The 22,126-nt window shown below is 37.8% G+C and overlaps 1 protein-coding gene across 1 annotated transcript in view; it reads left to right on the top strand.

The window, feature by feature from the left end:
* The window catches only part of KDM4C (lysine demethylase 4C), a 387,672-nt gene that overhangs the window by 35,416 nt on the left and 330,130 nt on the right, over positions 1-22,126 (top strand). The window contains exons 3-4 of the mRNA XM_046663818.1: positions 12,932-13,107; positions 18,092-18,206. Coding sequence (XP_046519774.1) covers positions 12,932-13,107; positions 18,092-18,206 — 291 coding nt within the window. The remainder of the gene's footprint in view (positions 1-12,931; positions 13,108-18,091; positions 18,207-22,126) is intronic.

The following is a 22,126-nucleotide window of genomic DNA, read 5'->3' on the forward strand; positions in this document are numbered from 1 at the left end:
TAGGTTATGTTTTAGGGCTTCTTTTTAAAACCGTGAGTGGTTCCTGGAAACCAGAGAGATCCATGGACGGGTTTCAGAGGTGTGAGAGTATTCATAGCTTTCATCACTTTCTCATAGAGGACAGTTATTAACCTGAAGCTTAACTACTCCTCCTCTCCCCGCTTCCTTCCATCTCTCCTTCCCTCCCTCCCTCCTTCTCTTCTTTCTTTTTTTTTTTTTTTTTAAAGATTTTATTTTTTCCTTTTTCTCCCCAAAGCCCCCCGGTACATAGTTGTGTTTTCCTCTAGTTGTGGCATGTGGGATGCTGCCTCAGCGTGGTCTGACGAGCAGTGCCATGTCCGCGCCCAGGATTCGAACCGACGAAACACTGGGCCGCCTGCAGCGGAGCGCGAACTTAACCACTCGGCCACGGGGCCAGCCCTCTTTTTTTTTTTTTTTTTAATATAACAGGTTTTTTGAGATATAATTTACACACCATATGATTCACTCATTTAAGTAGGCAATTCAGTGGTTTTTTCCTGTATTCACAGAGTTGTGCAACCGTCTCCGATATCTAATTCCAGAACATTTTTATCACCGCAAAAAGAATCTGTACCCATTAATAGTCATTCTCTATTCTGTTCTCTCCCGTCAGCCGTAGGCAACTAGGAATCCATTTTCTTTCTCTATAGATTTGCCTGTTCTGTTTTCTTTTCAGTTACTTGTTCACCAAGTGTGGAGAGTGCATGCTACATGCGAGGCACTATACCACATGTGGGGGAAGGTGAGGGGACAGAGCAGACAACGTTCCTGCCCACATAGAGCTTATATTCCAGTGGTAGCATCTTAGGGTGTTGAGATAAGGACTTTTAAGCAGAGACCCAGAGGATATAAAGAAACCAACCTTTTCCAGATGTGGAGGCTGAAAGAATAGCAAGTCCAGAGGCCTAGAGGCTGACCTGAGCTTCATGTGTCAGAGGACCAGGAAGGTGGTCTGTGGAGCTGGGGCTCAGTGAGCAAGGGAAGTGGGTGTAAGTGAGGCAAGAGCCCTGGAAGGGGCCAGATCATATCGGGCTTGTCTGGCCACAGTAAGGCATTGGGGGTTTTAAGTGTGGTGGGAGGCGCTGACAGGCTTAGACAGAGGAGAGGAGGACATGGTGGCTGTTGGTTTATTCCTTATTTTTGTGACGTTATTTTGAAAAGATCACAGTGGCTCCCGCATGAAGAATGAATTTGTTGGGGAGGCAGAGCAGAAGCAGGGGGTCCTGTCAGGGGTTGTTGTGATATGTTCAGAGTCGTGGGGCTGATCACTCCAGCAGTGAGTACAGCGTTGCCTGTTTGCACCCATACCCAAAGTTAGAGCTTTGTAAGAGAGATTGTCTGTGCAATTCATCCTTCAACCTGAGATGGATTATGTGTCCATTTCTTACTGGAAGTCTGTTTCAATTTAAAAGTTTCCCTTAGGAGAATATATTTTATTGCACTTAACTTCATTTTACTCTTGTTCTGAGTGTTAAGTTTATAATCTGGGTTTCTGTGGACTTGTCACCACATAAATTCCTGAGCCCTGGCAGAGACTTCTTGACTGTGGCTGGGTCTTGGGCTCTCCTTGGAATCCCTGTCTCCATGGGAAGGGTCTATAGCACTGAGAGCAGAGAGGAGCTGAGGAGAGAGCTTCCAAAACTGCAGAGGTCGGTGTTAGTCCTGCTGCATCTGCCTACTGCTGCGCTAACCCAGTTTGCGGACTGTTCTGGTGTCTGTCCCCTGAGGGCTGTCATGTGTTATGTATGGTCCAAGCCCCTCCTAGAAAAGGTTTAAAATTTGGGAAAATTAAGTTTAGTGAAAGTTTATTAGTGGTGAGTGAAAGCCAGAAAAGGAAGACAGGGGCTGGTCCCATGGCTGAGTGGTTAAGTTCTTGCGCTCCGCTTCAGGGGCCCGGGTTTCACTGGTTCAGATTCTGGGTGCAGACATGGCACCTCTCCTCAGGCCACACTGAGGTGGCATCCCACATAGCACAACTAGAAGGACCTACAACTAGGATATACAATTAAGTACTCGGAGGCTTTGGGGAGAAGGAAAAAAAAAAAGTGGAAGATTGGCAACAGATGTTAGCTCAGGGCCACTCTTAAAAAAAAAAAATAAGAAAAGGAAGATCAAGACACAGCAAAGAGAAAGTAAAAGCTTTTAATAAATTTCTCAGATGAGCTATCCTTGGTTTAACCACTTTATTAGGTTAGATCTTATAAATATCCCATTCTTGGAACTTCAACACTTCCGGGATTATTTTGGAGGAGAAAAATCATTCCTTAGTTGAAGAGAATGATATCATTGCAGAATCATTTGACAAACACAGTTTTGTTCATAAATTCACAGTGAGTTAGCAAGGACTTGCGCTTTATTAGGGTCTGGGGGAGTTGGGGCTGTCTGTCTGTCCCCTTCTCTGGGCTCTGAATGCAGCCCTTTGTCCTGTTGTTCTCCCCCTTTTGTTTCTTGAAAACATATATCTCCCTGCGTCCCACTGAGATTAGGGAGTGTGCTGTGGTGGGTGGCACGTTGAGTAACCTTAGAAGAGGAGGCGGCAGCTCCCCTCACAAGGGAGTTGCAGGCACAGAGTCCACCTGTGCCGCCGGGGGCATTGTGTGACAACAGGAAGTTAATGAGGACCACAATTAGTTTCTGAAGGTTGAACAAAGCACACCTGAGTTCAGACTTTTTTTTGTGAGACTTATTGACCAAATTGGAGATATTCATGTATTCAATCTTATAATAATTTCCTTTTGCTTATATTAGGAATGGAGTGAACTGTTTGTTTCTAGTCATTTTTACCATCTTTTACGTCAAGTCACATAGACTCAGTTTCACCTACTTTCTTCCTTTTTCTGGAAGTTGCAACAATAATAAATGTATAAAACTGCACCAAATGAAGTCAAATTGTGAAAATCAAAACTGTATTAATGTTGCTACTTTACTTTGAGGGCCAGCCCTGGGGAACAGAGCCACCCATGGGATGCTTTATTAATGCACAACTTAATGAATTGGTCTTGATTTATGATTTGAAGAAAATGATTGAATAGTTCCAACAGAAGTGACTTTGGCCTCAGATTACAGTCTATCTTCGTTTTTCTTTTATCAGCACTTTTTAGGTTTATGCTTTAGATTTTTATTTCCAGAGTGAGCCGTTTCACACCCCAGCTTTCTGTCTACAAAGTTGATGATCTGGTTTGGGAAAGTGAAAAGGACAGCCTCCTTAAATGTAAAACTTGTTTTTATGGAGAAAGATTATAAGGAACCTTTATTATATATGAAATGAGTGAAATTCTTCCACTGAAGTAATCTGGACGGAAACTGTCCTGAGCCATAGGTTATGCACACTGCATGTTTCCTGAATGGCCTGGAAAGTACAGATAGCGATCCATGTCCTCAAGGTGAGGAGTGATTGTAAGAAGCACTCCTCTTTCTCCTCCTGCTCCTTCCTCTACTACGTAGGTGGTAGTAATAGTAATACTTACTTCAAGATAAGTCGTGCAAATGCAGATTTTAATCGGAAATTTTCCACTAGGTATAGGGCGAGGAAATGGTGATATAAAAAATATATTTGTATTTTGATATAATCAGGTAAACTTTAGTAGGATTGGATTTCCTTCATTTAGATTCACTAAATGTAAAGGTTTAACTTTGGAATCTTTTAAAGTCTTAAGCATGTGCTTACATTTCCTATGTAAGAACGTCAGATGTGTTGAGATTTAAAATCATAGTCCCAAAATAAGACTTTTGTTATTTGCGTGAACGTACATATTTTTTAAGTTCTGACTGAACACATTAGTCAAAAGTAAGTGAACAAATGCACTGAATAGTGACAAAGGTAATATTTAAATTTTTGTAAATTTACTGTATTCCTTGCTTCTCTAACTTTCGAAAAGAAAAATTACTACAAAAGTTTTTTTTTGGGGGGGTAAGCAACTGCTTTGTTTTTCACAAGAGAGAAGAATATTTAACTCTGAACATAATATTAATTTTGACTGTAGATATATTTATTTCTAAACAGGAGCCTGAATAAATCCATGTTTTATTATTTTGAATTGCTCTGACTTATTTCTGATGAAGAAAAAGTTAGTATTTATAACACTTAAATACAAACCCCTCCTCTTTCAATGTTTTTTTTTTTGCTTGGCTTTCTGTTTTTGTTTATTTATTTTATTGAGTTCATCATAGTTTACATCATTGTGAAATTTCAGTTGTACACTACTTCTTGTTTGTCACCACGTAAGTGCTCCCCTTCACCCCCTGTGCCCACCCCCAACCCCCTGGTAACTACTGAACTGTTTTCTTTGTCCATGTGTTTGTTTATATTCCACATATGAGTGAAATCATCTGGTGTTTGTCTTTCTGAGTCTGGCTTATTCCACTTAGTATAATTCCCTCCAGGTCCATCCATGTTGTTGCAAATATGATGATTTTGTCTTTTCTTATGGCTGAGCGGTATTCCATTGTATATATATACCACATCTTCTTTACCCAATCATCAGTCGATGGGCACTTGGATTGTTTCCATGTCTTGGCTATTGTGCATAGTGCTGCGATGAGCGTAGGAGCACATATGTTACTTCGGATTGTTGATTTCGAGTTGTTTGGGTAGATACCCAGTAGTGGAATAGCTGGGGCATATGGTATTTCTATTTTTAGTTTTTTGAGGAATCTCCGTACTGTTTTCCATGGTGGCTGTACCAGTTTGCATTCCCACCAGCAGTGTATGAGGGTTCCTTTCTCTCTACACCCTCTCCAACATTTGTTATTTTTAGTCTTAGTGATTATAGCCATTTTTACAGGCGTAAGGTGGTATCTTAGTGTAGTTTTGATTTGCATCTCCCTGATGATTAGTGATGTTGAACATCTTTTCATGTGTTTATTGGCCATCTGTATATCTTCTTTGGAAAAATGTCTGTTCATATCCTCTGCCCATTTTTTGATTGGACTGTTTTTCTGTTGTTCAGTGGTGTGAGTTCCTTATATATTATGAAGATTAACCCCATGTTGGATATATGATTTGCAAATATTTTCTCCCAATTGGTCGGTTGTCTTTTGGTTTTGATCCTAGTTTCTTTTGCCTTGCAGAAGTTCTTTAGTCTGATAAACTCCCACTTGTTTATTTTTTCTTTTGTTTCCTTTGTCTGAGAAGACATGGTATTCAAAAAGATTCTTTTAAGTTTGATGTCAAAGTGTGTCCTACCTATATTATCTTCCAGGAGTTTTATGGTTTCAGGACTTATCTTCAAGTCTTTGATCCATTCTGAGTTTATTTTTGTGCATGGTGTGAGATAATGGTCTGCTTTCATTCTTTCGCATGTTGCAGTCCAGTTTTCCCAACACCATTTACTGAAGAAACTATCTTTTCTCCATTGTATGTTCTTGGTACCTTTGTCGAAGATTAGCTGTCTGTAGATGTGCGATTTTATTTCTGGGCTTTCTGTTTTGTTCCATTGATCTGTGTGCCTATTTTTGTACCAGTACCTTGCTATTTTGATCACTATGGCTTTGTAGTACATTTTGAAGTCAGGGATTGTGGTGCCTCCAGCTTTGTGTTTTTTCCTCAGGATTCCTTTAGCAATTTGGGTCTTTGGTTGCCCCATGTGAATTTTAGGATTTTGTTCTATTTCCATGAAGAATGTCATTGGAATCTGATTGGGAGTGTATTGATTTGTAGATTACTTTGGGTAGTATGGACATTTTAACTATGTTTATTCTTCCAATCCATGTGCATGGAATCTCTTTCCATCTCTTTATGTCATCATATATCTCTTTCAATAATGTCTTATAGTTTTCATTGTATAAGTCCTTCACCTCCTTGGTTAAATTTATTCCTAGATACTTTATTCTTTTTGTTGTGATTGTAAATGGAATTATATTTTTGAGTTCTCTTTCTGTAAGTTCTTTATTAGAGTGTAGAAAATGCAACTGTTTTTTGTAAGTTGATTTTGTACCTTGCACTTTACTGTAGTTGTTAATTCTTTTGTTTTTTTCAGAGATTTTACTTTTCCTTTTTCTCCCAAAGCCCCTTGCTACACAGTTGTGTATTTCTAGTTGTGGGTCCTTCTAGTTGTGGCATGTGGGACTCTGCCTCAGCATGGCTTAGATGAGCGGTGCCACGTCCGTGCCCAGGATTTGAACTGGTGAAACCCTGGGCCGCCGAAGCAGAGCACACGAACTTAACCACTCCGCCACAGGGCCGGCCCCTGTTAATTACTTCTAATAGTTTTTCTGATGGATTCTTTAGGGTTTTCTATATATAATATCATGTCATCTGCAAAGAGTGAGAGTTTCACGTCTTCATTCCCTATTTGAATTCCTTGTATTCCTTTCTCTTGCCTAATTGCTTTGGCCAAAACCTCCAGTACTATGTTGAATAAGAGTGGTGATAGTGGGCATCCTTGTCTTGTTCCTGTTCTCAGAGGGATGGCTTTCAGTTTTTCCCCATTCAGTATGATGATGGCTGTGGGTTTGTCATAGATGGCCTTTATTGTGTTGAGATGCTTTCCTTCTATACCCATTTTATTGAGAGGTTTTATCATAAATGGCTTTTGGATCTTGCCAGTGCTTTCTCTGCATCTGTTGAGATGATCATGTGGTTTTTATTCCTCATTTTGTTAATGTGGTGTATCACACTGAGTGATTTGCAGATATTGAACCATCCCTGTGTCCCTAGAATAAATCCCACTTGATCATGATGTATGATCTTTTTGATGTGTTGCTGTATTCGGGTTGCCAATATTTTGTTTAGGACTTTTGCATCTGTGTTCATCAGTGATATTGGCCTGTAGTTTTCCTTTTTTATGTTGTCCTTGTCAGGCTTTGGTATCTGAGTGATGTTGGCTTCGTAGAATGTGTTAGGAAGTGTTCCATCTTCCCTGATTTTTTGGAATAGCTTGAGAAGGAGATAGGTATTAAATCCTCTCTGAAAGTTTGGTCGAATTCTCCAGGGAAGCTGTCTGGTCCAGGCTTTTATTTTTTGGGATGCTTTTGATTACTGTTTCAATCTCCTTACTTGTGATTGATCTATTCAGATTATGTATTTCTTCTTGATTCAGCTTTGGGATGTTATAAGAGTCTAAGAATTTAGCCATTTCTTCTAGATTATCCATTTTGTTGGCATATAGCTTTTCATAGTGTTCTCCTATAATCCATTATATTTCTGTGGTATCTGTTGTTATTTTTCCTCTTTCATTTCTAATTTTATTTACCTGAGCTTTCTCTCTTTTTTTCTGTAGGTCTGGCTAGGGGCTTGTCAATTTTGTTTATCTTCTCGATGAACCAGCTCTTTGTTTCATTGATCCCTTCCTACTGCCTTTTTTCTTTCAATAGCATTTATTTCTGCTCTGATTTTTATTATTTCTCTCCTTCTGCTGACTTTGGGCTTTGTTTGTTATTCTTTTTCTAATTCAGTTAGGTGTAGTTTGAGATTGCTTATTGGAATTTTTTTTGTTTGTTAAGATGAGCCTGTATCACGATGAATTTCCCTTTGACTATGGCTTTTGCTGCGTCCCGTATGAGTTGGTATGGTATGTTTTCATTTTCATTTGTCTCTAGATGTTTTTTGATTTCTCCTTTAATTTCTTCAGTGATCCATTGCTTGTTCAATAGCATGTTGTTTAGTCTCCACATCTTTGTCCCTTTCTCAGCTTTTTTCTTGTAATTAAGTTCTAGCTTCACAGCATTGTGGTTGGAAAAGTTGCTTGTTATTATTTCAAGCTTAAATTTATTGAGACTTGCCTTTTTTCCCAACATATGTTCTATCCTTGAGAATGTTCTGTGCACACTTGAGAAGAATGTGCATTCTGCTGTTTTTGGATGGAGTGTCCAACTGGTCTAGCTTTTCATTTAATTTCACTGTTTCCTTGTTTATTTTCTATGTGGATGATCTATCCATTGATGTGAGTGGAGTGTTGAGGTCCCCTACTATTATTGTGTTATTATTGTCTTCTTTTAGGTTTGTTAATAGTTGCTTTATGTTGGGTGCATAGATATTTATAAGGGTTATTTCTTCTTGATGGAATGTCCCTTTGATCACTATATACTGTCCCTCTTTGTCTCTCTTTACCTGTCTTATCTTGAAGTCTACTTTGTGTGATATAAGTATTGCGATACCTGCTTTCTTTTGTTTGCCATTAGCTTGGAGTATCATCTTCCATCCTATCACTCTGAGGCTGTGTTTGTTGTTGGAGCTAAGATATGTTTCCTGGAGGCAGCATATTGTTGGGTTTTGTTCTTTAATCCATCTTGCCACTCTGTGTCTTTTTATTGGAGAATTCAGTCCATTTACGTTTAGGGTGATTATCGATATATGAGGGCTTAATACTGCCATTTTATCACTTGTTTTCCCGTTCTCCTCCATTTCCTTTGTTTCTCGTCCCATGTGTTTCGGTCTACCAGTTGAGTTATGTAGTTTTTTATGTTGTGTTTCTTTGTTTTCTCCTTATTTATTACTCGTGTTTTTGTTCTGCTTTTTTGTTTAGTGGTTACCATGAGGTTTGTAGTCAAAATCTCGTGTATAAGATAGTCCATTTTCTGATGGCCTCTTATTTCCTTAGACTGAACCAATTCAGTCCCTTTCCTCTTCCCCTCCTAAGTTGTTTTTCTCACATCTTATTCCATCTTGTGTTGTGAGTTTGTGATTAAAATGACAAGATTGTGTTTGTTGTTGGTATTTTCCTTCCCTGTATCTTTAATGCTATTCTTGAGTATTTGCTAACCTATTCTGATATATAGCTACAATTTTCTCATTTTGTCTACCTGTTTATCTCTTTACTTCGTGCTTTGTCCCCCTTTTTTTTTTTTCCAGGTATGAGTTCCTTCTTGAAAATTTCTTGTAGGGTGGGGTCTCATGGCTATGATCTCCCTTATCTTTTGTTTATCTGGGAAATTTTTTATTTCTCCATCGTATCTGTAGGATATTTTCACTGGATAGAGCATTCTTGTCTGAAAGTTTTTGTCCTTCAGAGATTTCCATATGCCATTCCAGTGTCTGCCAGCCTGTAAGTTTTCTGCAGAGAAATCCACTGAAAGCCTGATAGGTGTTCTTTTGTAGGTTATTTTCTTCTGCCATGCTGCCCTTATTATTTTTTTCTTGTCATTTGCTTTTGCCAGTTTCAGTACTGTATGCCTTGCAGTGGGACTTTTTACATTGACATATTTAGGAGATCTGGTAGCCTGTTCCACACAGATTTCCATCTCCTCTAGGTTTGGGAAGTTCTCTGCTGTTATTTCTTTCAACAAGCTTTCTGCTCCGTTCTCCTTCTCTTCTCCCTCTGGAATACCTGTAATTCTTATGTTGCATTTCCTAATTGAGTTGGATATTTCTTGGAGACTTTCTTCATTTCTTTTTCATCTTAGTTCTCTCTGCTCTTCCATCTGGAGCATTTAAACATGTCTATCCTTGATTATGCTGATTAGCTTTTCTAGGATGTCTGCTCGAGTGTTCAGAGAATCCATGTTTTGTTTTATCTTTTCCATTGTGTCTTTCATCTCTATTTCTGATTGATTCTCCTTTATAGTTTCAAGCTCTTTTCTGAAGTAGCTACTGAACTTGTTGAATTGTTTCTCTACATTCTCTTTTAACTCATTGAGTTTTTTGATGATAGGCATTTTGTATTCTCTGTCATTTAGATTACATATTTCTGTGTCCTCAGGACTGATTTCTGGGTACTTGTCATTTTATCTCTGCTCTGGAGATTTAGTATAATTTTTGATACTGCCATAGGGTGTGGGTTTGTTTTTGTGCATCGCAGTATTATTTGGTCACAGTTACTGCCTGTCGCCACTGGGTGGAGGTCAAGAGCCACGTAATCTGAGCCCTCTGTGTTCTGCCGAGATCCCAGGCACTGGAGGCAGTGCTTGGCAGGTGAGGGGGAGGAGAGCTTTCTTCTGTGTGCTCTTGGGGTTTTTTCTCTCTGCCCTTGCTATCTGCTCTCAGGGGGTGTTGGCTTGATAAGGTCACCGAGTTAGTTTTCCCCTAGGCTTCAAGCCCTTGGAGATCTTTGATGTTCCTGTGAATGAACATCCCCTTCCCCGTTCCTTCCCTCTTGGAGGCAGTCCTTGGTCCTGGATCCCAGTCTTTTAGAGGGGGAAGTGAAGTTTTCTCTTACCCTGTTCCAGCTCCTCCCAAGGGGGCTCCAGCCTCTCCGCCCTCCATCATATGGCTGCATGAGTCTGTCAAATGTCTTTTGTGTTGTGTTTGGATGTCCTATGTTGAAATATGAATGTCTTTTTCTTTGTATGGTGGGTGGGAGAGATTACTGGGAAACCTCACTCCGCCATGGTGCTGATGTCACTCCTTTAAATATGTTTTCAAGACAATGTAGTATGTTTATCCATCCATTTGATGATTGTCATATTCTTTTAAAGTATCAAGTGTTGTTTCCAATAGCATATAGCATGGTTGTCTGTATTTGCTCTCTCTCTTTTTTTTTTGCTCAGGAAGATTCACCCTGACCTAACATCTATTGCTAATCCTCCTCTCTTTTTTATGTGAGCTGCCACCACAGCATGGGTACTGATGAGTGGTGTAGGTCCACTCGTGGGAACCAAACCTGGGCCACCAAAGTGGAGTATGCTGAACTTAACCACTAGGCCACAGGAGCTGGCTGGTGTATTCTCATTTTAAACTAATATACCTTGGAGGAAATAAAATGTATGGTATCCCCATATTGCTGAGGAAAATTAGCGTTAGACTTGATATCTTGTGTTTAATTTTTTTTTTGGAGTTGATACTGTCCTTTCTCAGTAGTGTAACATTGACCAAGTTACTCAACTCCTGACCCCAGGTTTCCTTATCTGGTGAAACTTGATCCAAACCTTTCACAGAAGCCAGTTGCAGGTACATTGTAGATCTAAATGGGAAAGACACACCCTTAAAGCTCTTCGAATATAAAATAGAATGTCTTCATGCCCTAGGGTAGGAAAATATATTTTTAAACAGAAGATCAAAGCAGTACCTGTAAAGGCAAAAGTAAACATGTTGGATTACATTATAATTAAGAACTTATATTTATCAAAAGATACCCTTAAGAAGATTGGAGGGTAAGTTCTAGGGTAAAAGAAGATATTTGGTATATATACACACATGTACATATAGATATTTGCAAATATACACATACACACACATCCAAGAATGACAAGAATTTGTAGAGTCCCTATACATTAATAAGAAAAGACCCACAATGCAGTAGTAAAATGTGCAAAAGACTTCAACAAGCACTTTATAAAAGAGCATATCCATTGGATCAGTGAATTTATGAAAAGACTTTTTTACTTATCAGGAAAATGCAAATAAAATCCACACTTGGGTACCATTACATATCTACCAGGAAGACTAAAATTTAGATGAGCAACACTGTAAATGAGGATGTGGAGCAACAGGAGCTCTCATACACCGATGGTGGGAATATGAATGGGTCCAACCACTTTGACAAAAGTTTGATAATAACTGTTAAATTTGATCTACACATATCCTATGTCCCAGTAATTTCACTGTTAGGAATGTCTGTGTATGTGTGTGTGTTGTAGAGAACTGTGTGCACGTATGTGGCAGAAGATCAGTACGACAATATTAATAGCATTGTCATTTACAATAGCCAATAACTGGAAAAAAACCAAGTCACCACTATTGGTCACCAGTTTATGAGTAAGTATTTACATCAAGTAGTACTGAGCAGGAATGAAAAGAAATGAACTTCAGCTACATAGCTTATCATATTGGAATCTCACAAAAATATTGAGTGAAGTATAAAATATAAACCTTAAAGAATATATGTATATACGGATGATTATATTTCTATACAGTTCAAAAACTGATGTTAGAGATGCATACCCAGGCATAAAACTATAAAGTCCAGAAAGGGAACGAATACCATAAATGCTGTGACACTGGCTGCCTTTTAGGCAAGAGGAGAGTGTGTTTGGAAAAGGGCTTCTGTAGGGCCTGTGAGGTGTCATCAGTATCCTTACACCTGAGCAGTGGGTACTCTTGTACTTGCTTTATGATAATTCACAAAGCTGTATAATATAAATATAGTATGCATTTTCTCTATGTGTGCTATCTGTATTTTGCAATTAATTTTTTAAAAGTTTGTCTTAAAATTTTAATAAAGTAGATAAATTCTAGCTATAAATCATGACTTAATTCATAACTTTGTTCCTTCTAATTTTTAATCATATGGATATGACTTTGTGGTCTTAGTGTTTACTTATTTTTTCATTGTCAGTAATTAAATATTTAAATACTATGGGAAAACAGTGATGTGCTGAGCCACCTCATACAGGCACAGAAAAATTGATAGCCCACTCCTCTTTCTTAGTCCATGTTCAGTGACATCGCGTTGGTAAGCTCAGATTGGCCATGGTGGGAGTAGTTATACCATGGAAATAGACAAAAGCTACAAGTCAAGGTTTCTCCCGCCTTCCCAGAAAGCTGGTTGTTAAACATTTACTAGCACATCACTCTTTTATTTGCCATATTGTGTGAGAGGTATTTAAAGAAAATAATGTTGACTACACAAATATTTACTTATTTTTCTCATATTAATGTGAACGGTATTTGATCTTCAGTAAGTTATTTTACTTCTGTTTCTCTCACTTTTAAAGGTAAAATTAAAGGTAACATTTAAAATTGAGAGGTTAACAGTATCAAGTAAAAAATAAGTTAACACAAATACAGTATTTGTATTACAGTATTTGGTATACTGAGTACTTAATAAATTTTTCTGTTAAAATATTTGTATCAATAAGGTGAATATTTGAGGGAAGGCAAGCATTTCCCTTAATGCAAATCTTTATGGTTCTTTTACACGTTTGTTGTAGAAATGCTGATAAATTCTTCACTTGTACTCTGTTGGAATATGAAAGCTAAATAACTACCTGGACTATTTTCAAGATAATATTTTATTTTGTTATTTTATTCTAGGTGATTCCTCCTAAGGAGTGGAAGCCGAGGCAGTGCTATGATGACATTGATAATTTGCTTATTCCAGCACCAATTCAGCAGATGGTCACAGGGCAGTCAGGACTGTTCACTCAATACAACATCCAGAAGAAAGCCATGACAGTGAAGGAGTTCAGGCAACTGGCCAACAGTGGCAAGTGAGTGGATGCAGTTTGCTGTTTTTCTTTCAAAGATGTACGTCAGCTTGGTCGGAAACCAAGTAGAGGAGGAGCTTGTGATGAAAAACTGGAGTCTCCTGCAACAATCTCTTTTGGTCCTCGTTTAACTTTCTGTTCTTGAAGTGGTTGCCTACTTACATTTAGTTTACTGCTAAGGAAATTGTTTCTCATTTTATTTTATCATCTCATTCATAATATCTGTAAATGCTTTTTTTCTATCCTTTAGTTACCTTGAGTTTTTTTTATTGTACTCATGATTCATCTTTGTTATGCAAATTTTCTTCTTTGCATACCAATGTCTGAGTCTTAAATGATAAATTATATATATTAAAAGATGAGTAATTAACAAAAATTCCTTGAAAGACTTGAGGGGTCACTATTTTATTGTGTTAGTTACCTATTGCTGTGTAACAAATGACCCCGAACATTAGTAGCTTAAACCAACAAACATTTAGTGTCTCAGTTTCTGAGGGTCGGGAATCCGGGAGTGACTTAGCTGGGAGGTTGTGGCTCGGGGCCTCTCATGAGGTTGCAGTCCAGATGTTGGCTGTGTCACCTGGCTGTGCATCTGATTAAGTCCTTTGGATGAATTTAGTTGATAACTTTTTTAAAAAAATGTATATTTGATATAGTAAGCACTTGACAGTACTTAGAGAATCTTAATTCTGTATGTGAAGTTCCTATTATGGAGCATTCTGGCTGTTCCAAAGGAGTTGAAAATTTTATATTTAGTTCGAGTTCCTTCATTTGAATTTTTTCGGTAGGCGTTAGTAGAGCCTCGTTGTTTCAGGTCTCATTGACTGAGATTGGGAAACTTTCGTCATAGACTGGACTGGTTTGCTTTCAGACTCTTGAGGAACTCTTGGATAATAGTGCAGTGCATTGGAACAAGATTGCAGAAGCAATTTTACCCAACTTTGTACAGGTATAAACTGATCACTGTATTCTGTTATCCATCTTGTAGTATCTATTTCCAGCATCATTCTTAAAGTGTTAATTAAATAGGTTAGTTCATTTAGTGGAACCTCTACTTAGCTACTTTGATATTTCAAGAGACAATTTGTACTTGAAAGTTATCAGGTTATACTTATCAGACAGTGTTTGTTTATATTAATCATAACATAATATGATATGATAATATCATATGTATGATGATAATAATCGTAACTACCATAGGAGAAGTACAAAGTGCCATGGAGTTTCAAAGGAAGATGAGACCTCTGTGGTTGTTAATCAGGACTGGAGTACTTTCATTTTGTAGGTGCTGTTGAGATGGATTTCGAAGGATGGTCACAAATGTTTTTACTGGTTACAGAAGCAATACATGTTTATTTAAAAGTTCAAACATTACAGAAATGCATAATTTTAATTACCAAAGACAATCGTTGTTAATATACATAGTAATTCAAAATATTGATGAGAGCAGGTGCTCGAAGTCCTTTGTCTTCTTGTCATAGAGAAACTTTGTCATCTCTAGTCCCTTTGATTATCCTGGGATGGTATCAATTTTCTATTTAGAGGGAATTTATTTTACCAAGCAATTATTTCGTTCATATCTCTGTTCAATTTTTGCTCTGGTGCCTTAGTTGTGGGTTTACTCTTCCTGAAGATAGCCATTCAGGTGATGTTGTCTGTTTTGTGTATCACTGTATATACTCAGTGCTTGGTACAGTATGTGGGATATGGTTGGTGCAATTTATTTCAATGTCTGTTGATTGAATGAATAGTGTCATGAAAGCTAAAATATACTTGAAGTGGTGTAAATTATTAGACAGACTGTAAAGATTTACTTAGAGAAAGTACATTTCTTGATATTCTGAAGTTTAAAAATGAGTTTTAAAAATAGTTGGCTCTCAGGGCTGGCCCGGTGGCGCAGCGGTTAAGTTCGCATGTTCTACTTTGGCGGCTTGGGATTCGCTGATTCGGATCCCAGGTGCGGACATGGCACCACTTGGCAAGCCGTGCTGTGGCAGTGCATCTCACATATAAAGTAGAGGAAGATGGGCATGGATGTTAGCTCAGGGCCAGTCTTCCTCTGCAAAATGAGGAAGATTGGCAGCAGGGCTAATCCTCCTCCTCCTCAAAAAAAAAAAAGTTGGCTCTTTTTTTAGTTGTGAAATATGACTATTATGGGAAATTATCTGAAAGGTTATTTCCACATTAAATTTTATTTCTTTCAATGTTAATTTATCTTTTGAGTTGAATTAATTTCATTATAATTGTTACAATGTTAAAGTACTTTTGAAAATTATCTTTTTATATTTCCTCTGCCAGTTTCATATGGAAATTTATTTCAAATCACAGTAAAATGGGTTTCTAAGCCTCAAACCAAGGCTCTTGCTTGCCCATTCACAGCTCCACTAAGATCACACGGTCTTCATGTGGAATGGTCCTGAGATGAGACTAGTTTTCATGGGAGGCAGGAGGCATGCTGCTGGTCTTTCTCTTCATCTCTTTTCCTTCAGAACATGCCCTTGCACAGGCACACAGTACATACTGTGCTTGGTGTAGACAGTAGAGAGGATAACGTACTCATTTGGTTACTAACACCACTTAGTCCAGAGAAAATCTAGAGACCTCCAACATACTGTGAAACTTTGTGGAGGTGAGTAATACGCTCTTTTGCATCGCTTATGTTACCGATCTATACTTTCTTCTGGGCATGGAGCTAAGGTGCTTTACATAATTATCTGATGAGTCCTCACAACAGCTCAACGGTTATTATCCTGTTTTCTAGAGAAATAACTGAGGTCCAGAGAGATTCAGTCCCCTGCCCAAGGGTACGTAGATTAGAATTGGCAAAGCCTGGATTGAAATCCTGGTAGTCTGGTCCTGGAGCCCTATCTCTTAACAACTGTACTATAGCGATTGGAAGGTTCTGGCTAAGAAGGCATGGTTAAACCAGTTTTGAGTAATTGGTACTGGATTTGTGGACCAGCTGTGATTGTTTGAGAGTCCATTAGGGATGGAACCTGTAGCCAGGATTCATGGGAATCGAGCACCAACTAAGTGAACTGGTCACTTTTTTCAGGTTTAGAATCAGCATTTGTTTCAAATATTCAGAGGTGTTAGAATTTAACTTTAATAGCCAACACTAAACTATGGCTTTCTCTTTTAGAGTTATGAGTTGTTAAAAATTGATGATGATTAAGTGAGTGTATAGTGATAGATTCTTTAGGTCTTATAGTGAAAGGCAATTGAGGGCTTCAGGTTCAAAAATCCCAGAAGTTTCACTAGATGTCATAATAAACCACATCTCTGCTACCTTTCTTATCGCCTGACTCAGACCTCTGGTTAGCTTATTTAGCGTCTGCCTGGAATTCCTGTTAGTACTGCAACCTGCTACTCCAAGTGGTGGAATGAAGTGGAGTTACTGGTGCTTTCATGCTCATCCTTTTTATTTTTGGCTGTCTTGCGAGATTCTAATGTTTTGGGTAAATCAGCAAATTATTCTGTATTTCAAATACAGTTGTTAAGTTGTTTGGTATTCTTGCGGATTGCTTAGATAACCAGTTTGGGGTCACAGTATAGTGGATATGGATGTTGATTGTTTGATAATTATTCAGTCTAAGTCCAGTAGGCTTTATAGGGATTGCTACTCCTGTTAAACACTTTTCTTTTTTTACTGTTTGTTCCATTATTTTCTCAGTTTGCTGATTTCTTTGCTTATTTTTTTCATGTAGAAACATTGGTATTTTTTTGTGATAATATAAGATTATTGCGCAAAATCCAGATAATACAGAGAAGGAAGTGCCTTTCTGTAATTCCTGTGTGAGAGATAACCGTTAAAGATTACTAATTTGGTGTGTATTTCTTTGTGGCCATTTAATGTATAGTTACAGATATTTTTTACATAAATAGGATTACAGTACACTTACTATTCTGTAACCTGCTTTATTCACTGTGGGACGATTTTAATGTCAATGTAAAGAAAGATCTACCTTATTTTGTGTTCTGTGTTTTGTTTAACTTAGCCCAGGTTGCTGAACATTTGCTCGAGTTTTCAGTTAAAGCTGCAGCAAACATCCTGGGTCATATACCGTTGTACACATCTCTGTGTTGTTAGGATGAGTTGCTAGAGTTGGATTTTAGAGTCAAAGGGATACATTTTTTAAGGTTTTGATCTATGTTGAAAAATTATACTCTGTAAAGTTTTTACCAGTTTATACTCCCACATCATCTGTGTAAGAGAGGTCTCATTCCTCCCTAACATTAATATATTAAGCCTTTATCAATCTAATGACTGCAAAGTAGCTTATTTAGTTTTACTATATTGGATTTTCAGTGAGATTGTCCTTTGTCAATTTTTCTATAGAGGTTTTATTTTTTACATGTAAATTTGTAAAATTTCCTGGTGTAGTATAATTGGTTAAAATTTTAGGAAATAGGGGCCAACCCCATGGCTGAGTGGTTAAGTTCTTGTGCTGTGCCTTTGGCGGCCCAGGGTTTTGCCAGTTTGGATCCTGGGCGTGGACGTGGCCCCACTCATCAGGCCACGGTGAGGCAGCGTCCCACATGCCACAACTCGGAGGACCCACAACTAAAATATACAACTATGTACTAGGGGGATCTGGGGAGTAAAAAAGCAGAAAAAAAAAAAGATGGGCAACAGTTGTTAGCTCAGGTGCCAATCTTAAAACAAAAATTTTTTTTAGGAAATATTTTGAAAGCTAAAATAACGAATTTTTAATTCCCTGCTTCTATTGTTGATACTTTCAGGAAAGTATTTTCCTTACTTACTCAAAAATACAAAGTTTTCATATAGAGTTATAGAATCTTAAGAGTATTCAGATGTCTTTGACAAACACATTTGTATATTTACTTGTTAGATTTGACAACATGAGTTGCTGCACTGTTTTCATTTTGATACGTCTTTGCTTAGAAAGCGATTTAAATGAAATGAGTGAGGAAAATCTTAAAATTGCCTTACTGGTTTGTGCTTTTTTTAATCTGCCTTTTCCAGATACTGCACTCCAAGGTACTTGGATTATGAAGATTTGGAGCGCAAGTATTGGAAGAACTTAACTTTTGTGGCACCAATCTACGGCGCAGACATTAATGGGAGCATATATGATGAGGTATAGTTATATTATAATAGATTTTGAAAAGGTTCGTTTCATGTTACTATTTTTGTTACCATTTCAGGGAGTTGAGAAATAGTCGTTTGTTGTACTTTGTGTGATCCATAACTCCTCACAGAACAGGAAGTGCAGATGCATCAGTAGGATTTCTTTTTTTTTAAAAATTATTTTATTGAGGTTATATTGGTTCATAACATTGTATAATTTCAGGTATATATTATTATATATCAGTTTCTGTATAGACTGCATTGTACTCATCACGAATAGTCTTGTTTTTATCCGTCACCAAACATACGTGCCCTCCTTTACCCCTTTTGCCCACCCCTCACCCTCTTTCCCTCTTGTAAGCACTAATCTGTTCTCTTTAGCCATATGTTTGTTTATCTTCCACATATGAGTGAAATCATGTAGTGTTTGTCTTTCTCTGTCTGGCTTATTTTGCTTAACATAAAACCCTCAAAGTGCCTCCATGTTTTTGCAAATGGGACGATTTTGTCTTTTTTTATGGCTGAGCAGTATTCCCATTGTATACATATACATCATGTCTTTATCCACTCATCCGTTGGTGGGCACTTGGGTTGCTTCCACGTCTTGGCTATTGTGAATAATGCTGCAATGGATATAGGGGTGCGTAAGTCTCTTTGTATTGTCGATTTCATGTTCTTTGGATAAATACCCAGTAGTGGGTTAGCTGGGTTGTATGGTATTTCTATTTTTAAACTTTTGAGGAATCTCCATACTGTTTTCCATAGTGCACCAGGTTGCATTCCCACCAGCAGTATGAGAGTTCTCTTTTCTCCACATCCTCTCCAACATTTGTTATTTTTTGTTTTGGTAATTATAGCCATTCTGAAGGTGTAAGGTGATATCTCATTGTAGTTTCGATTTGGATTTCCCTAATAATTAGTGGTGTTGAATATCATTTCATGTGCTTGTTGGACGTCCGTATATCTTCTTTGGAAAAATGTCTGTTCATATCCTCTGCCCATTTTTTTATTGGGTTGTTTGTTTTTTTGCTGTTGAGCTGTATGAGTTCTTTATGTATTTTGTAGATTAACGCCTTGTTGCATAGATGCCTTGCAAATATTTTCTCCCCGTTGGTGGGTTATCTTTTTGCTTTGCTCATGGTTTCCTTTGCCTTGCAGAAGCTTTTTAGTCTGATGTAATCCCATTTGTTTATTTTTTCTTTTGTTTCCCTTGCCTGAGTAGACATGGTGTTTGAAAAGATGCTGCTAAGACTAATGTCGAAGAGTGTACTCCCTATATTTTCTTCTAGGAGTTTTATGGTTTCAGGTCTTACCTTCAAGTCTTTAATCCATTTTGAGTTAATTTTTGTGTATGATGTAAGATAATGGTCTACTTTCATTCTTTTGCATTTGGCTGTCCAGTTTTCCCAAAACATTTATTGAAGAGAGTTTCCTTTTTCCATTGTTTGTTCTTGGCTCCCTTGTTGAAAATTAGCTCTTCATACACGTGTGGTTTTATTTCTGGGCTTTCAGTTCTCTTCCATTGATCTGTTTTTGTGCCAGTACCATGCTGTTTTGTTTACTATAGCTTTGTAGTGTATTTTTAAGTCAGGGATTGTGATGCTTCCAACTTTGTTCTTTTTTCTCATGCTTCCTTTAGCCATTCGGGGTCTTTTGTTGTTCCATATAATTTTTAGGATTCTAGGTCCTATTTTTGTGAAGAATGTCATTGAGATTATAGTTGGGATTGTGTTGAATTTGTAGATTGCCTTAGGTAATATGGACATTTTAACTATGTTCTTCCAATCCATGAGCATGGAATATCTTTCCTTTTCTATATGTCTTCTTTGATTTCTTTCAATAATGTCTTATAGTTTTCAGTGCACTTGCACTTGCACAGGGGCTGCAAGAGTGCAGCCCCTTTTTCTTGGATGCTGCTGCTTACCCCCCAACCTTGACTGGCCACTGAGGCCTCTGAGGGGCAGGTGCCCGTATGCTCAGCATTATTGTATTCCTTGAAGGAGTCTGCTGGGGTCTCCCCTCCACTCAGTTCCAAGATGCTTTCTATAGGTCTTTCACCCCTTGGTTAAGTTTATTCCTAGATATTTTATTCTTTTTGTTGTAATTGTAGATGGGATTGTATTCTTGATTTCTGTTTTGGTTAGTTCACTATTAGTGTATAGAAATGCAACTGATTTTTGTAAGTTGATTTTGTACCCTGCAACTTTACTGTAGTTGTCAGTTATTTCTGATAGTTTTCTGGTGGATTCTTTAGGATTTTCTATATATAGAATCATGTTGTCTGCAAACAGCCAGCCTTTCACTTCTTCCTTTCCAATTTGGATACCTTTTATTTCTTTTTCTTGCCTAATTGCTCTGGCCAAAAGCTCCACTACTGTGTGGAGTAGGAGTGGTGAGAGTGGGCACCCTTGTCTTGTTCCTGTTCTCATAGGGATGGCTTTCAGTTTTTCACCATTGAGTATGTTGTTGGCTGTGGGTTTGTCATATATTGCCTTTACTCTGGTGAGGTACTTTCCTTCTGTACCCATTTTATTGAGTGCTTTTATCATAAGTAGATGTTAGATCTTGTCAAATGCTTTCTCTGCATCTATTGAGATGATCATGTGATTTTTATTCCTCATTTTGTTAATGTGGTGTGTCACACTGATTGATTTGCAGATGTTGAACCATCCCTGCTTCCCTGGTGTAAATACCACTTGATCATGTTGTATGATTCTTTTAATCTATTGCTGTATGCAGGTTGCCAGTATTTTGTCTAGGACTTTTGCATCTATGTTCATCAGTGATATTAGCCTGTAATTTTCCTTCTCTGTGTTGTCGTTGCCTGGTTTTGGTATCAGGGTAATGTTGGGCTCGTAGAATGAGTTAGGAAGCATTTTGTCTTCTTCACTTTTTTGGAATAGTTTGAGAAGGATAGGTATTAAATTTTTGAATGTTTGGTAGAATTCTCCAGAAAAACCATCTGGTCCTGGACTTTAATTTTTGGGAGGTTTTTGATTACTGTTTTGATCTTTTTACTTGTGATTGGTCTATTCAGATTCTCTATTTCTTCTTGATTCAGTTTTGGGAGGTTTATGAGTTTAAGAATGTATCCATTTCTTCTGGATTGTCCAATTTGTTGGCATATAGTTTTTCATAGTATTCTCTTGTAACTTTGCATTTCTGCAGTATCTTTTGTAATTTCTCCCCTTTCATTTATAATTTTATTTACTTGAGGCTTCTGTCTCTTTTTCTAGTGTCAGGCTAAGGGTTTGTTAATTTTGTTTATTTTCTCAAAGAATCGGCTCTTAGGGGCCAGCCTGGTGGCACAGCAGTTAAGTGCGCACGTTCCGCTTCTTGGCCGCCTGGGCTTTGCCAGTTTGGATCCTGGGTCTGGATATGGCACCGCTTGGCAAGCCATGCTGTGGTAGGCGTCCCACATATAAAGTAGAGAAAGATGGGCATGGATGTTAGCTCAGGGTTAGTCTTTCTCATCAAAAAGAGGAGGATTGGCAGTAGTTAGCTCAGGACTAATCTTCCTCAAAAACAAACAAACAAACAAAAGAATCAGCTCTGTTTCATTGATCCTTTCTACTGTTTTTTTTGGTGTCTATTTCATTTATTTCTGTCCTAATTTTTATTATTTCCCTCCTTCTACTTACTTTTGGCTTTGTTTGTTCTTCTTTTTCTTGTTCTGTTTGGTGTAGTATAAGATTACTTCTTTGAGATTTTTCTTCTTTGTTGTGGTAGGCCTGTATTTCTATGACTTTTCCTCTAAGAACTGTTTTTGATGCATCTCAGCAGAGTTTGTATGTTGTATTTTCAGTTTTGTTTGTTTTCAGGTATTTTTTGGTTTCTTCCTTGAGCCGATGATCATTCTCTAGCATTTTTAGTATCCAAGTATTTGTGACTTTCCCAGCTTTTTCTTGTAGTTCATTTCTAGTTTCATAG

Source organism: Equus quagga, chromosome 6, assembly GCF_021613505.1.
Source record: "Equus quagga isolate Etosha38 chromosome 6, UCLA_HA_Equagga_1.0, whole genome shotgun sequence".
NCBI lineage: Eukaryota > Metazoa > Chordata > Mammalia > Perissodactyla > Equidae > Equus > Equus quagga.